This window comes from Notolepis coatsorum (assembly GCF_963971535.1).
Source record: "Notolepis coatsorum genome assembly, chromosome: 10".
In the NCBI taxonomy this organism is placed as follows: Eukaryota; Metazoa; Chordata; class Actinopteri; order Aulopiformes; family Paralepididae; genus Notolepis; species Notolepis coatsorum.
In genome coordinates, this window is record NC_140174.1 from 72,276,730 (window position 1) to 72,294,034 (window position 17,305).

The following is a 17,305-nucleotide window of genomic DNA, read 5'->3' on the forward strand; positions in this document are numbered from 1 at the left end:
TTAGCTTCATCACTGGAAGTGAGGCAGGACAGTAGCCTTACAGTGCCTTACAGTGTATTGCAAGGTCTGACATTGACCAAACTTGATATGCATGACATTGGTGGGCTCTAGGTCAACTCCTGAAAAGGGGGTCAATGTCAGACTTTGCAATCAAAAGTTAGGGGGCTAATAACCCTTGCCATAATTTCAGTGCGCCCCCTAACTTTTGATTGCAAGGTCTGACATTGACCCCCTTTTCAGGAGTTGACCTAGAGCCCACCAAGGTCATGCATATCAAGTTTGGTCAATGTCAGACCTTGCAATACACTGTAAGGCACTGTAAGGCTACTGTCCTGCCTCACTTCCAGTGATGAAGCTAAGCTATGCTAACGGAGCGTCTATTCCCAAAGCTAAAATGCACGCACAGAGACAAAAAAGGTATGCATCTTCTTGTCTAACTCCAGGGAAGATGTTAAATAAGCTAATTTCCAAAAAAAGTGGAGTTCCCCTTTAACACGCAGTAGTATTAACTTTACTTAATAATTTCTAAGATTATATAATTTAGTAATTTTTTTATGTGTGATCTAAAGATAAACAAAGGGTTTTAAAAGTGTTATATTTATCTTCGCTTATAGTACCGGAGAGAAGCTGAGGAGAATCAACCAGCAACAAAAGCAAAATGACTTTCCCTGATCCCTTCAACTGATTTACATTAGGCGGGTATTAAAATAAATAATTTACTGTTTATTATTGAACATTCAAAGTATCTAACCAGCCGGGCGTGTTCATAAAACAGAACCGTCTATGCTGACTTGGTAATTGCCCTTGTTTTTTCAACAGGCTGTGTTTTTGTTAAATAGTGTCTAGTCTCAGTGAGTGTAGGGTAGAGGTCAGTTAACGCCCCTTGGTGCAATACAAACAAAATATCTTTTAAACCGGAGACGTAGATTGTAGGCTGCCAAGCGAGGTGGAGGAGGTTGTTCGTGTAAAACGGATTGGGACTAGCTGGGGTTCTGCGACATACAGAAATAGGCAGAAATAAGCAAAAGCAAGGATAACGAATCAATTAAAACATGTACAACTTGATTGACAAAGGTTGGAGATCAAGGTTTTAAACTCTACAACAGGGGAGAATCTCAAGCTTTTTCCTTTTTACCCCGTTGATGCCACGGTCCACGGCCCATGTAACGTTAATATCGCCTAATCTATGTTTTAAATTATGCTATGTGTCTAATCTGCCCATCGCTTATCAAAGAATCATTTTCCAGTCAACATTGGCAAAGCAGATTGTGTTTTTATCGCTTAATTTCCTTTTTATAGGATTTTGAAAACCATTCTGTTTCGAAGAAAAAACAACACATTCCATGATAATCTCCTTTTACTGGAATATTCCAGAACGTTATCATTTGTCGGTCTATTTATGAATCGTTTTCAAATAAACGCTAGATGGTCGATAGTATATGTGTGCGCACGCTCGTGCCGTGCGCTGATAATCGCTGCTATTATTTCCTCATGGCTTTTACAGTGAAACAGCCATATCACATATAGTGGAAACGCTTATATCTCCATGAAAACGAGTCAGATTATCCTAACACTGATAACATAGATTCCTTACCTGACATCAGATGGTATCCAAATGGTATATTCCAATTCCTGATCACCATTCGAAAAAATCGATAAGTATATTGATCCAACGTGTGTACAGTATAACCCATGATCGCCGCAGCTCAGAGGCTCCAGAATGAACTCTGGTAACTCCGGCTGCATGGGTGAGAAGTAAAATGTGGACTGGAATATTTTTTTTCCCCATCCATTTTCATTGAGTCCATTCCAAAACGATGATTTACCATCTGGGAGACGATAGGGGGCGCTTTTTTCACATCTGATCGCCAGCGGCCCCTGGATCACCAACGGTAGGCTTGCGTGATGCAATATGATTTCAGATCGCTAATAAAAAAATTAAATTCAGAGAAAAGCCGTGACGTGGCTTTCAACGTCACGATCGTAAACCCGAGATTAGCCGTGAGTGGCGCTCAAAGTGTTAACACTTTCCGTGCCACGGGTCCGGTGCCCCGGAACCCCGTTGCGTGCCAACGCCCACTTCAATGATAGAGCTCTCATATTTGCGAACGCATAAACTATATCTTAAATTATGGCTATGTGTATAATATGGCCGTCTCTTATCAATGACTTGTGTGCAGTCAACATTGTCTAAACGGATTGTTTTTTCGGTTCATTTCCGTTTTATACCATTTTGAAAAACGCTCGTTTTATGAAAGTTCCAGAAAATTTTAGAAGATTCTGTGATAATCGCCCTTTACTAGAATATACTGGAATACACAAAAACGTTGTAATTTTTCGGCCTATTTATGAATTGTTTTCAAATAAACGCTAGATTATTGATAGTATGTGTACTTATGCACGCTATAGAAGCGGGCTGAAAAATCGATTATTAGTGATGCACGATATATCGGTCGCCGATATAATATCGGCCGATATGGCAATTTTTTTTACACATCTGTATTGGTCCGATATCAAGATAGGGCCAATATTAAAAAAATTTTTTTTCTTTTTTTTTTTTTTTTTTAACATGTTTTGGCCTTAAATAGTTTCAAAATATCAGTCATTTCTGAAAATAAGTTACAAAAGTAAAAAAAAATATGCGTTTTGGAAAATAGCTCTTTATTTGATTATCATAAAGTGTTTTCTATACAGAGATATCGACATCGGTAAATATCGGTATCGGCCAGAACAGCAATATTAATATCGGTTATCGGTATTGGCCACAATTTTCACATCGGTGCATCACTATCGATTATCCATTTCCTGATCAACACACACACACATACACATAGGGCCCACGTTGATATATAGGTGAAAAAAGCTCTGATTATCCCAAGACTGGTAAAATAGATTCCTTACCTCAGATCAGATGTTCTCCAAAAAGATTATTCCAATTCCTGATCGCCATTCCAAATATCGATCGCATTTATTGATCCAACGCTGGGTACTGTAAACACACATTCTCTGCTGTTCTGCGGCTCTGCAATGACTTCGATCGGCTCGGGTTACTTGCCTGAGAAGTAAAATGAGGAAGCAGGATTTTTTTTCTCCATGCTTTTCATTCAATCCAATCCAAAGGGGTGCAGTTACATCCGGAGAGACGATAGGGGGTGGTATTTTCCCAATGGAGCTCAGACAGTGTCCCAGTGGTAACGGGAGGCTAGATTGATGAAATATGAATGGAAATCGCTAATAAAAAAAAACTATATCAAACGAGATCTCTCGTCTCGTTGGCACTCAACGGTTGGCATGAACTAATGAGAAATCTTGTCGTTGGCACTCAAAGTGTTGAGGACTGTTAATAATAATGCAGGAGTTGGAGTTGGAGTTCATTCCATGAGCTAGGGGCATCATACTGTAGCAAAATGCTGATTTACCCTGTTTCGAGGAAACTTTGGGGACCAGCCAGTCACTAGAACGGGTTCCAACATTCCATTCCAATAATGATGTAGTATACGGAGGTAGCTTACCAGTAAGGGCCTTACAAATGAACAAATATCAGTATTTGTTGTGCATATTGTCTTAAAAAAATAAAGTTCTATATCAAACGAGATCTCTCGTCTCGTTGGCACTCAACGGTTGGCATGAACTAACGAGAAATCTTGTCGTTGGCACTCAAAGTGTTAAGGACTGTTAATAATAATGCAGGAGTTGGAGTTGGAGTTCATTCCATGAGCTAGGGGCATCATACTGTAGCAAAATGCTGATTTACCCTGTTTCGAGGAAACTTTGGGGACCAGCCAGTCACTAGAACGGGTTCCATAGGTTCCAACATTCCATTCCAATAATGATGTAGTATACGGAGGTAGCTTACCAGTAAGGGCCTTACAAATGAACAAATATCAGTATTTGTTGTGCATATTGTCTTAAAAAAATAAAGTTCAATGTAATCAGTTAGTTTCTGTAAAATTATTGATAAAATAGACTATTATTGGAGGGAAAAGGCATTCAGATTGAGAGATTATGTCACAGTCTTTGCTCTCATCCATGATCTGATATCAAGGGATCTACCTGCACCGTTGCTTGCTTCTATTCGGAGAGTTTATATCAAATTATACTTATGTTAGCAATGTAGAAGAGAGACAGGTTGGTTTCATCAGAGGACAGGATGTCTTCACCACTAGGGCTGAGTATCGCCACTTCCTCGCCACTTCCATCGCCTAATACCCGATTTTCTTTTCGATTCACATGATTTTGATTTGATATCGACTCAACTAGTCTTGACGGCATTGGTCTCAGGGAACCAGCACCTGCCATTGTTGTCAAAAGATTTTAATTTGGGTCAACTGAGCTTCCGTAGTAGTTTAGCAGACACTCTAAAGACATCTGCAGGACGGGAGGCATACTAGAAATAATGTTTAGTAAATTAAATTGGTTTATTCAAATGTAACTATATTGTTTTTTAGATCACTGCATCATCTCTGGGTAAGGCTGTCCTGAAGCCTGTTTTTGGGATTCGAACTTCGTCAGTGTTTTTCTAACAGCCGTTCGAACCTTTGTTTTTAATTAAAAAAAAATTTCTTTCTTTTTCTTTTTAACACATTGGTCGCCATAAACGAGTTACGCCGTTTTTGGCCGCCATGCGTTGAACGCCAACAACGGCGTAAGCCGTTTTTGAAATCAATATTTCATTTTTTCGCCATGGCATTCATAATTCATCCAGCCAACCTCTGGTGCTGTAGTGGGACCCTGAATGAGATTGCAACGCCTCAATACCGCCGCCTGGTGGATGGCCGGGCGAGTTACACTCTCAAAACCGGAAGTTGTGATCGGTGCATCGAGGAAATTCCTCCGGCAGTTATATCTTGTTACGTGGGTCCAGACAAACACTGGCGTGCATATGGATCGCTTCCATAATGCAATAATCTATATGATTTCGGCGTTTATTGCGCCATACAAACCGGAAATGGATCTAGGCGATCAGTGTCGAATAATTGGGATATTTTTCTTCCAGTCTCAACGGCGAACGGTAAGAGGACAGTAACGTTATTTGCAGCCCGATTGTGCGTTTCTTTGTTTGCAAACAGTCTGATCAATATATCAACCCATACTACATAAAGCTGTTACTGACGATAAAGGAATTATAGACGACCCCCGCCCCCCCTTTCCTCCACGCATGATGAAGCATAATGTATACCGATCATATACATTTGAATTTTTTAATATAGCGTGTATAGGAAAGAACCTAGTCTTTGCATAATAATAGTATACCAATAGCATAACAAAGAAAGAGAAGTGCAAAACCAAAATACAAGCCCTGTACCAATTGGTGGGGGTTTGCTTGAGCTGTGGAACCAAATGGTCCCGACTGGAAGTATGAGACATTTCGTTGTGCTTCAGAAGGAAACTGTAAACTGTAAGTTACATTGTTAATTTAGTTTGTATTTACTTTTCTAGTTTAAGTTAATTCAATTAAAGAAATTGTAACTACAATATTGTATCTACAATTACATTTAAAACAGTTTGTTTTTCAACCATATCTGTTGACAATATAATTTCTTTATATATTGAAGGCTACATCCTGCTACCTTTTTCAGCTTCTCTATTTCAAGGCAATATTCCAAAAACTAAACTAAAACTAGTATTTTCCTATACAAACATGTTTCCTACTATTTATGCATAATAATCATTAGGGCTGTCTTAAATACTTCGAAGCTTCGTTCGATGGCATGAGCTTCGAACATAAAAAAAAATCGAAGTGTAAAAAAAAAAGTTTTTTTTTTCGCAAATGCATCTCCATGGGAATATCCCTTGGAGTTGTACACGACGGCGATGCCACACAAAACATTAATAAGGCTATGCCTATGCTGCTATGACTAATGTGTTACCAAGTTGGCTAATTTAATTGTAATCATCTGCTTTTGTAGGTGCATTGTCTGATATAATTATAAATTATAAATTATAAATTAAATATAATATAATTGTTTGCTTGATAGACGAAGGTTGCAACATAATTATGTAATGTCATGTCGTTGGCTGTGAGAGCAGCCCCACTGCAACCAGGCAGCACAGCCGAGTGAAACCTTGTTGGCTGCGTCACAGTCACGAAAGGGGCTACTTAATTAATTAATCCAATCCACTTTATTTATAGAGCACATTTAAAAACAACAACGTTTACCAAAGTGCTGTACAAGTCCCACAACATAAGATAAAAAAAAAATGATAATAAAAATGTATAATAAATTTTTTTTTTAAGCTTCGAATTAAAATCGAAGCTCTGCCCCGAAGCTTGGATTGCCAAAAAAAGCTTCGAAGGTCAGCCCTAATAATCATCTGTTCTGTGCGCACGCGAGGGAACATGTATGCGCATGTGCACGCGTGCACGTGGTGTCATTTAAACAGCGTACAGGCAGTTCTGATATTATGACTGCACCCCTGGCCATAGTAATCACTATAGCAATAACATTTTAAAAGTTATAGCCCTGCAAAGAAGGTAAACATCTCCATAGGCTTACAGTGCTGGCAGAGAGTGGTATAAGATGGGCACAATTCCCGGCTCCCAATGTGTTAATAAATATCCTTAAACTAAATCCTCAATTTGAAAAAAGTGATTAATCTGATTAAATGAGTCTTTCTTTGATTAAATCAACTTTCTTTAATGAATATAACTCATCAGTTTTTTTAATACTATAATATTAGTGTAGCCTAATCTTTATCTGCAACTGTGAAGAAAAACCCCATTGGTAAACAGAATGAATAGACACATAAAAAAATTAATTTATTTATTTTTTATTTTTATTAAAAATAAAAAATTCAAATGTTGATTTAGAATTCGAATGCCAACGAACGAAGGTCCGAACGTTCCAACGTTTGGTCTATTAACCACTGCATCATCTCTGGGTTGAGTCTATTAACCACTGCATCATCTCTGGCTTGAGTCTATTAACTCATTCAGAGCCACGCCCTTATGACCATATTAGGGCTAGTGTGCCAACACTGAAGTCAATGGGAGGATGGGGAAATTTGCGAACGCTTAAACTATATCTTAAATTATGGCTATGGGTCTAATACACCCGTCGCTTATCAATGACTTGCTTGCAGTCAACATGTACGAAACGGATTGTTTTTTCATTGGTACATTTCCGTTTTATACCGTTTTGAATACAAGTATAGTTTTGGAGATGTCTAGTAATTCCAGAGAAATTCCGCGATAATAGCTCTTTAGTGGAATACACAAAACACGTTTTAATTTTTCGGCTGATTTATGAATCATTTTCAAATAAACGCTAGATTATCGATAGTATATGTGTACTTATGCATGCTTGAGAAGCGGGCTGAAAAATCGATTATCCATGCCGTGGTCAGCGCTAACGTCACACACACACGCACACGTGCACACACATACACACACGCTGCGATGGCAGAGAAAAAAACATCTGATTAACCCAAGACTGGTAAAATAGAGTCCTTGCCTCACATCAGATGTTCTGCAAAAAGATTAATCCAATTCCTGATCGCCATTCCAAATATTGATCAAGTTTATTGATCCAACGTTATAGCACCAAAACACATAATCGACACTGCTCCGAGCCTCCCCAGTGAATGTGGTAACAGCTACTGCTTGCCCGAGAAGGGAAACCCCGGGACCGGAGTTTTTTTCTGATGCAGTCCCACCCAATCCAATCCAATGATGTGCAATACCATCCGGGAGACGATAGGCGGCGGTATTTGCCCTTTTCTAGCTCAGACCCATTCCCAATGATAACGTCTGGCTGGATGGATGAAAAATGAATGGATATTGCTAATAAAGAAATAACGATTAAAACCAGAGTTTTCTCTGGTTTTCTCTGGTCTTGGCACTCAACGCATGGCGAGTTAACCCGACTAATCTCGTGGTTGGCACTGAATGGGTTAACCACTGCATCATCTCTGGGTTGAGTCTATTAACCACTGCATCATCTCTGGGTTGAGTATTAACCACTCCATCATCTCTGCGTTGAGTCTATTAACCACTCCATCATCTCTGGGTTGAGTCTATTAACCACTGCATCATCTCTAGGTTGAGTCGATTAACCACTGCATCATCTCTGGGTTGAGTCGATTAACCACTCCATCATCTCTGGGTTGAGTCTATTAACCACTCCATCATCTCTGGGTTGAGTCTATTGACCACTGCATCATCTCTGGGTTGAGTCGATTAACCACTGCATCATCTCTGGGTTGAGTCGATTAACCACTGCATCATCTCTGGGTTGTAGGGGTGTAACGGTATGTGTATTCGTCCCGCGAATTTACGGTACGGGCGTCACGGTGCGGTACGCTCAGCCATACGGAGAATACGCAGCGCATCGCCAACACACGCCGCGCATCGCCAACACACACGGCGCGCGGCGCCAACACACACACGGCGTGCGGCGCCAACACACACGCCGCGCGTCGCCAACACACACGCCGCGCGTCGCCAACACACACATGCCGCGTGTCGCCAACACACGCCGCGCATCGCCAACACACACACGCGTCGCCAACAAACAACAACAACATTCTCCCCCGCCGGACTCACGCTGATCAAATAAAAAAAATAAACATACTTTTTCGGACTGATCATCTGAGCTCCTCTCGACTCCAGTTGAACTGCTATTGTGTTTAAATCCAAATAATCCTCTGCCATTGTTGTGTAACATGTCATCTGTTCTCTAGTATTCAGTCTCGTGCAGTTAAATCCTCTAGAAGTGAAGGTGAAACTTACCAAGCCTATAAGTTGTTAAAGGGGCACTAGGCAATTCATTTACTCTGGATGCCTGAACACAGAGTGACACCAGTATCACTGACTACCACGGCAAGCCTATAGAAAATTATTTTATTTAATAATAAATTATAATAATTATCATAAATATAATATATAAAAAAATTAAAAAAAAATATTTATATGAATAATTATAAATATTTTTTTCCTGTTGTACCGAACCGTGACCCCAATACCGAGGTACAGTACGTACCGAACCGTGGCTTCTGTGTACCGTTACACCCCTACTGGGTTGAGTCTAATCCACCGGATGTCCTGCTCTTCGTTCCAGGGCCTCCCAGGGCTGGTTCTCCATGAGATCCAGCTGCTGAAGGACGCCCACCACACAGAGACAGAGGAGGAGAAGATCAGCTCCTCCAGCCTGCGCTCTCGTCTCCTGGGAACCCTCCTCTCCCCCTCTAAAGTAAGTGTTTTTGGACTAGGGATGGGCACAAGTAAGGTTTTCCCCAGATCAAGTATTTGCATTAATTACTGGAGTAGTGAGTTATGCAAATACATTTTTAGAATGCATAAATCAAATCAAATGTATTTGTAAGGGGGCGGCTGGGTGGCACAGCGGACATTGCGCTCGTCACCAACGCAAGAGACACCGGGTTCGACTCCGGCTGTCTGCGTTGCCTCCGGCTTGGGCCAGTCGTCATACTAATTCAATTGGCAGAATCAACGGGTGGAAGTCGATGGGTGGTAATCTGGACGTTGTGGACAGCGACTCCTACAGGTCGGTTGGGGGACGCCTGCACAGCAGAGACAGGAAATGGCGGGGGTAGTGTGAGCCTCCCACACGTTACACCTCGCCAATGAGAGTCCGCGCTGGCAGGTGAAAAGATGTGACAGGTTGCCTCCTTGTGTACCGGAGGGGACACGTGATGCAAGGCTTCTAGCCTCCCTACAACCGGCCAGTGGGGGGCATATGTGAGCAATGTTCAAGACGGGAGGGGAGAATTGGCACAAAGGCAGAGCAAGAGGCTCTACAGAGGGTGGTGAAGGCGGCAGGCAGGATCGTCGGGACTCCTCTGCCAAACATCACCTCCGTCTTCACCTCCCGCTGCCTCCACCGCTCCAAGTGTATCATCAAGGATCAGTCTCACCCAGCACATCACCTCTTTCAGCTCCTCCCCTCAGGGAGGAGATACCGGTCCATACATGCCAAGATTTCAAGATTTATGAACAGCTTTTTCCCCCAAGCAGTCAGACTGTTAAACTCTCATTGACTGTCCCCTCACGTACACATGCACTTTACCCGGACTTGATAATCACTGTTACTGCTCATCATGCACCTTATTATTTTAAATATTCTGTTATATGTACAGTGTTATGTGTTACATGTATGTATATTGTACTACGGTCTGTGGGAGCTCCCCTGAAATTTCGTTGTATATTTGTGTGCAATGACAATTAAAAGTCTATACTATTCTATGGGAGAAAAAAGAGGAGGAAAAAGTGGATACTTTTTTTTTTTTTTTTAGTAAGGCCCGACAACACACGTTAACACTGAGTGCCAGCAGGGGGTGCCAGAAATAGCGCTTGAGTGCCAGCGCTGTAGTCAATGGGAGGGCGATCACATTTGCGAACGCATAAACTATATCTTAAATTATGTGTCTAATACGCCCGTCGCTTATCAATGACTTGTTTGCAGTCAACATTGTCGAAACAGATTGTTTTTTAATCGGTTCATTTCCGTTTTATACCATTTTGAAAAACGCTTGTTTCTTTTACTTCCAGAAAAAAAAGTATTCTGCAGGAATCGCGCTTTACTGGAATACACAAAACACGTAATTTTTCGGCCTATTTATGAATAGTTTTCAAATAAACGCTAGATTATCAATAGTATATGTACTTATGCACGCTAGAGAAGCGGGCTGAAAAATCGATTATCTTATTTCCTGATCAGCACACACACACTCGCAGCCACACACACACATATGGGACAGATATAGGTGAGAAAAACTCAGATTATTTACATTTAGTCATTTAGCTGACGCTTTTATCCAAAGCGACTTACAAGTTCTGTACGACAAGTCATCAGGAAGGGTACAACTCTATCAGCTGAGTAACAATGTTCATCAAAGTGTTGCATGTTACAGTGTAGATTAGTTTATTAGGACAAGTGCATGACAGTAAGGGTAGTTGGGGTTAGTTTTTTATTTTTAAATTTATTTAATTCCCCCCCCCCCATTATTTCAGATAATGGTTGAAGAAGTGCGTCTTTAGTCGACGGCGAAAGATTGGACGGGATTCGGCTGTCATAACTGGGGTGGGTAGTTCATTCCACCATTGTGGGGCAGGGACTGAGAATAGGCGGCTTCTCTTTGATGACCCTCCCGGAGCTTGGATAGGAGTAGGTCTGAGGCGGCCAGAAGATGCAGAGCGTAGGGGTCTTGAGGGTGTGTAGTTAGAGACCATTGACCGGAGGTAGGCGGGAGCGGTTCCCTTTGCCGCACGGTATGCTAGGTCGAGGGCCTTGAAGCGGATACGTGCAGCAATGGGGAGCCAGTGCAGGTCCCTAAGAAGTGGGGTGACATGGGCCGACTTCGGTAGGTTTGAGATCAGGCGGGCCGCTGCGTTTTGAACGAGTTGAAGAGGCTTGGTGGCCGGAAGGCCAGCGAGCAGTGCGTTGCAGTAGTCGAGGCGGGAGATGACTGTTGATTGGACGAGGAGTTGGTTGGCTTCTTTTGTCAGGAAGGGGCAGATCTTTCTGACGTTGCTCAGGAGGAATCTGCAGGTTCTGGTTGTCGCTGCGATGTGAGCAGAGCAGTTCAACTGGTCGTCAAGGACGACACCAAGGTTCTTGGCGGTTGGGGACGCGGTCACAGCTGCATTCTTGACTGTGATGGAAAGTTCTGTCAGGGGGGAGGATTTGGCCGGCAGGTGGAGCAATTCTGTTTTGCTTAGGTTCAGTTTGAGGTGGTTGGTCGTCATCCAGGCGGAGATGTCGGACAGACGGGCCGAGATCCGCTCAGAGACGTGGATATCTGAGGGAGGGAAGGAGAGGAAGAGTTGAGTATCATCGGCATAACAATGATACGAGAAGCCATGAGACGTGATAATGTTACCCAGTGATTTAGTGTAGAGAAGAGAAGGGGTCCTAGGACCGAGCCCTGGGGGACACCCGTCCATAGGGGGCGGGTGGCCGACAGGGTCCCTCTCCATGACACTTGGTAGGAGTGGTCATTGAGGTATGATGACAGCCATGTCAGCGCAGTTCCAGCCACTCCCATTCCTGCGAGGGCCGCGAGGAGGATCTGATGGTTGACTGTGTCGAAGGCTGCAGATAGATCTAGGAGAATCAGGACAGAGGAGAGGCCTTTCGCTTTTGCTAAGTGAAGTGCCTCTGTGACCGCAATGAGGGCCGTTTCTGTGGAGTGGCCAGTCCGGAAGCCAGACAGGTCTAGTTCACTGTTCAAAACGAAATGTCCCATTGAACTAAAAAGTTCTGTCTTAACGTCATCTAGCCGGCTAGCAGTAGCTACAGATAGCTCCTGATATCAATGTCTTATAACATTGATTCAATGCGTATTCGAGCTGAGGGCTTGCTGAATGTGATATGACCAAAGCACAGTAACGTTATACCAATAGGGTTCAGCTGCAGCGCAGGAGAATCCTTGCTGGAGCTGGAGGCTACTAGAGTACACACAGACAGTGGAGCTGTTTGCAGATAGCGAGCATTTTGACTTGTTGCGTGGTGTCAATGTCTCGTAGATAATACAAGTACAAGTCTAATTATATAATATATATATTTTATAAAAAAAAAAAAAAACTATAAAATAATTAAAAAAAAAATTTAATCAAAAACGATCGGTATCGGATCGGTATCTGCCGATATGGCTCACGACGATCGGTGATCGGTATCGGTGGCAAAAAAACTTGATCGGGGCATCCCTAAATAAAGCCAAGGCTTGTTTCCATTGTGGTCCATACATGGAACATAAAACGGCACAAAAACACAAATGGACATGTACACTAGACAGGACACATCCTATTTTTTTTTTATAAAAACACCTAACCTGACAACTCATACAGTCAACTAATGTTAAAAGAAAATCCGCAAACCCTTAAAAGCAACTCATGATAAAAGAAATAAAAGCCAAGTTATGATAAAAGAGATAAAAAACATATTAAGACCAATTTGAGTTGCTGCTGAGCAATGTTTTTAGGGTGGATTTAAATCCGAGAGGGGAGTTCAGGAGTTTTATGAATGTTGGCAGGGCATTCCACATTACCGTAGCAGAGTAAAAAAAATTCATCTTTCCCCATGCATGTCCTGACTCTCGGCGGGACCAGGTCCGTGGGGCTTCCTCTTGTGGCGTGTTTGTGGACATCTCCTACTTTATTAAAATAATTTACTAGGTACTTGGGGACCGTTTCTTTCAGTACTTTAAAAACCAGTAGCATTTTAAGCTGGTGTACCCTTTCCTCAACCCTAAGCCATCCCAGACTGCTAAAGTGGGCTGGCGTTAGGTGAGTCCTAAAGTGAAGGTTGTGCAGGAGTCTCACTAGTTTGTTTTGGGAGGTCTGGAGCTTTGTCTTCATTTGTTTGGATATGTTGCTGTACCATGAAGTGCAAGCATAGTCAAAGTGACATTGGATGAGGGCTCCAGCTAGGGTCCTCAGAGCGTTCCTATTTATGACTGAGGAAATTCTAAATTATTTGGTTTTTTGATTGACCTTAGTAATCACTTTTTGTGCAATTTTTTCGTTAGAAAGTTTATTTAAAATAAAGCCCAGGTAGGTGACCTCCTCTTTATCCTCAATAATGTTTTCACCTACTCTAATTTTAAAACCCTGGGATTTCTTTAGGTTGGCGTTTGACCCAAAGAGTATGGCCTCTGTTTTTCCCAGATGTAGAGACAATTTATTGTCACTGAGCCAAGAGCAGATCTTTTTCATTTCACTGCTCAGGACACTTTCCACTTTAGACTTATCCCTGTCAGAGACCAGGAGTGCAGAGTCGTCAGCAAACAGGAACAGGTTGCAATCGCATGCCGATTTCATATCATTAATATATATTAAAAACAGCTTGTCGAAGGAGGTTGCAAGGGCTGAGAGGAGGGTGGAGGTTGCCATCTCTGTGGGGAGAGCAGAGAAGGTGTCACTCAAAGGTAGAGCGGATAGTATGTCAAGAGGAGAGGGTGGAGGGGGATAGGGAGGGCAGGTTGTGTCTGAGTGAGACGGTTTGAGTTGGGGTGAAGACCTTTCGGTTAAGCATGAGAGTTAGTGAGAAGGATATGAAGGAATGGTCAGATACATGTAGGGGAGTTACCATGGTGTTAATGATGCTGGAGTTACGGGAAAATATGAGATCCAAGGAGTTGCCTGCTTTGTGGGTGGGAGGCATGGCAGTGGGAGTCGGGTCAAAGGATTGTAGGAGGGAGACCACTGGGACCGACTGAGATGAGTCAGGCAGGTTGAAGTCGCCCAATAGAAGGAGAGTGGTACCATCTTCCGGTAAGGAGCTTAGCGATCTTCTTTGAGGAAAAAGTGGAGAACATCCGCAGCTCCTTCTCCCAACCCCCACCCATTCCAAATGCTGAATCGAGAACCTCATCCTTCACTCTGTCATCTTTTTCTCCCATTACAGAAGCCGAGACCCTGACACTGGTAACGTCGAACCGTCCGACTACATGCCAGCTGGACCGGCTACCCTCCCCACTCCTCCAGACCATAGCACCAGACATCCTCCCATTCCTAACTGCAACCATCAACTCCTCACTCAACTCGGGGGTGGTCCCCACCTCCCTAAAACAAGCCAGAGTCACGCCCCTCATAAAAAAACCAACCCTGAACCCTACCGTCATAGGCAACTACCGTCCTGTCTCTCTTCTCTCCTTCCTTTCTAAAACACTTGAACGTGCTGTATCCAACCAACTTACTGCTTATCTCCTACAGAATGACCTCCTAGACCCTAATCAGTCAGGCTTCAGGACTGGTCACTCCACAGAGACGGCCCTCATTGCGGTCACAGAGGCACTTCACTTAGCAAAAGCGAAAGGCCTCTCCTCTGTCCTGATTCTCCTAGATCGATCTGCAGCCTTCGACACAGTCAACCACCAGATCCTCCTCGCGGCCCTCGCAGGAATGGGAGTGGCTGGCTCTGCGCTGACATGGCTGTCATCATACCTCAATGACCGCTCCTACCAAGTGTCATGGAGAGGGACCCTGTCGGCCACCCGCCCCCTGCGGACGGGTGTCCCCCAGGGCTCGGTTTTAGGACCCCTTCTCTTCTCCCTCTACACTAAATCACTGGGTAACATTATCACGTCTCATGGCTTCTCCTACCATTGTTATGCCGACGATACTCAACTCTTCCTCTCCTTCCCTCCCTCAGATATCCACGTCTCTGAGCGGATCTCGGCCTGTCTGTCCGACATCTCCGCCTGGATGACGACCAACCACCTCAAACTGAACCTAAGCAAAACAGAATTGCTCCACCTGCCGGCCAAATCCTCCCCCCTGACCGACCTTTCCATCACAGTCGAGAATGCAGCTGTGACCGCGTCCCCGATCGCCAAGAACCTTGGTGTTGTCCTCGACGACCAGTTGAACTGCTCTGCTCACATCGCAGCAACAACCAGAACCTGCCGATTCCTCCTGAGCAACGTCAGAAGGATCCGCCCCTTCCTGACAAAAGAAGCCACCCAACTCCTCGTCCAATCAACAGTCATCTCCCGCCTCGACTACTGCAACGCACTGCTCGCTGGCCTCCCGGCCACTGCCACTAAGCCTCTTCAACTCATTCAGAATGCAGCGGCCCGCCTGATCTCAAACCTACCGAAGTCGGCCCATGTCACCCCACTTCTTAGGGACCTGCACTGGCTCCCCATTGCTGCACGAATCCGCTTCAAGGCCCTCGACCTAGCATACCGTGCGGCAAAGGGAACCGCTCCCGCCTACCTCCGGTCAATGGTCTCTAACTACACACCCTCAAGACCCCTACGCTCTGCATCTTCTGGCCGCCTCAGACCTACTCCTATCCAAGCTCCGGGAAGGTCATCAAAGAGAAGTCGCCTATTCTCAGTCCTTGCCCCACAATGGTGGAATGAACTACCCACCCCAGTTAGGACAGCCGAAACACGTCCAATCTTTCGCCGTCGACTAAAGACGCGCACTTCTTCAACCATTATCTGAATACATTTTTTTTTAAATATCTAACCCTAACTAACCGTACTGTCATGCACTTGTCCTAATAAACTAACCTACACTGTAGCACTCAACACTTTGATGAACATTGTTGCTCAGCTGATAGAGTTGTGCCCTTCCTGATGACTTGTCGTACAGAACTTGTAAGTCGCTTTGGATAAAAGCGTCAGCTAAATGACTAAATGTAAATGTAGAAGCATGTCCAGCTCAACTGTGAAGTGATCGAGGGGACCTGGAGGGCGATAGAGTGTAACAATGGTGAGAATGAAAGGATTAGAGATGGATACTGCATGATATTCGAGAGAGGAGAGTGACAGATCTGGGAGTGGTGTTAAGTTTGTAGCCCATGAAGGAGATGTCATGAGGCCAGTGCCTCCACCCCGTCTGGAAGGTCGAGGTGTGTGAGTGAAGTTATAGGTTGTAGATAATGCTGCAGGTGTTGATCAGTTATTGGGAGTTATCCAGGTCTCAGTTAGAGCCAGGAGCTGCAGATTTTGACTATGGGCGTAGGCAGTAATAAAGTCAGCTTTCTTTACTGCTGATTGACAATTCCATAAGCCTCCACGTACTGTGACAGGTGTATTAGTGGCTGTAGGAGGGTAGGAGAGATTAGCCGGGTTGCTAGCAAACTGCCGTGGGTGGGTTGAATCTGTTCTGGAGGAGCAGATTGTGGATATAGGTATGAGACGCATTGTGGTGTCAGGAGTGGCAGGAAGAAGGTTGAAGGGAGTAGGGGGGAAGCAGGATAGTAGAGAAGTGGCAGAGTGGAGTGAAAGATAGGATACTTGGCACTAGGTGGATCCCTCGGCGAAGAGCTCCAGGAAAACTCCAAGTCTTTGTCTGTCTTCGTTTCGTGACGCTTCGCTGACGCTAAGGCAGCAAGCCTTTAAATCACTAGGGCTGTCTTAAATACTTCGAAGCTTCGAAGCTTTGTTCAATGGCACAAGCTTCGAACATAAAAAAAAATCGAAGTAAAAAAGAAAAGAAAATAATAATAATAAAAAAAAATCTCAAATCTTGCGCCTCCAATGAAACGAAAGTAAGCGGCACCTCGACTCCACCTCTCTACAACAAGCACATGGAGATTATCTGTTGAAAACAACAAGGACATGTGCAGCAGACATGTCGACGAAGAAGTCATCAGACGTGTGGTTACACTTTCAAATTTGCAAAGACAATGCCCAAAAAGCCGAGTGCCAGAAGATAATGGCATATCACAACTCTACAACAACTTTGTCAAATCACCTAAAAAACGTAAGTATTGTTGTACACGACGGCAACGCCACACAAAACATTAATAAGGCTATGCCTATGCTGCTATGACTAATGTGTTACCAAGTTGGCTAATTTAATTGTAATCATCTGCTTTTGTAGGTGCAT

The 17,305-nt window shown here is 43.7% G+C and overlaps 1 protein-coding gene across 1 annotated transcript in view; it reads left to right on the forward strand.

Annotated features, from left to right (window-relative positions):
* The window catches only part of coasy (CoA synthase), a 68,156-nt gene that overhangs the window by 17,946 nt on the left and 32,905 nt on the right, over positions 1–17,305 (forward strand). The window contains exon 4 of the mRNA XM_084322713.1: positions 9,060–9,191. Coding sequence (XP_084178839.1) covers positions 9,060–9,191 — 132 coding nt within the window. The remainder of the gene's footprint in view (positions 1–9,059; positions 9,192–17,305) is intronic.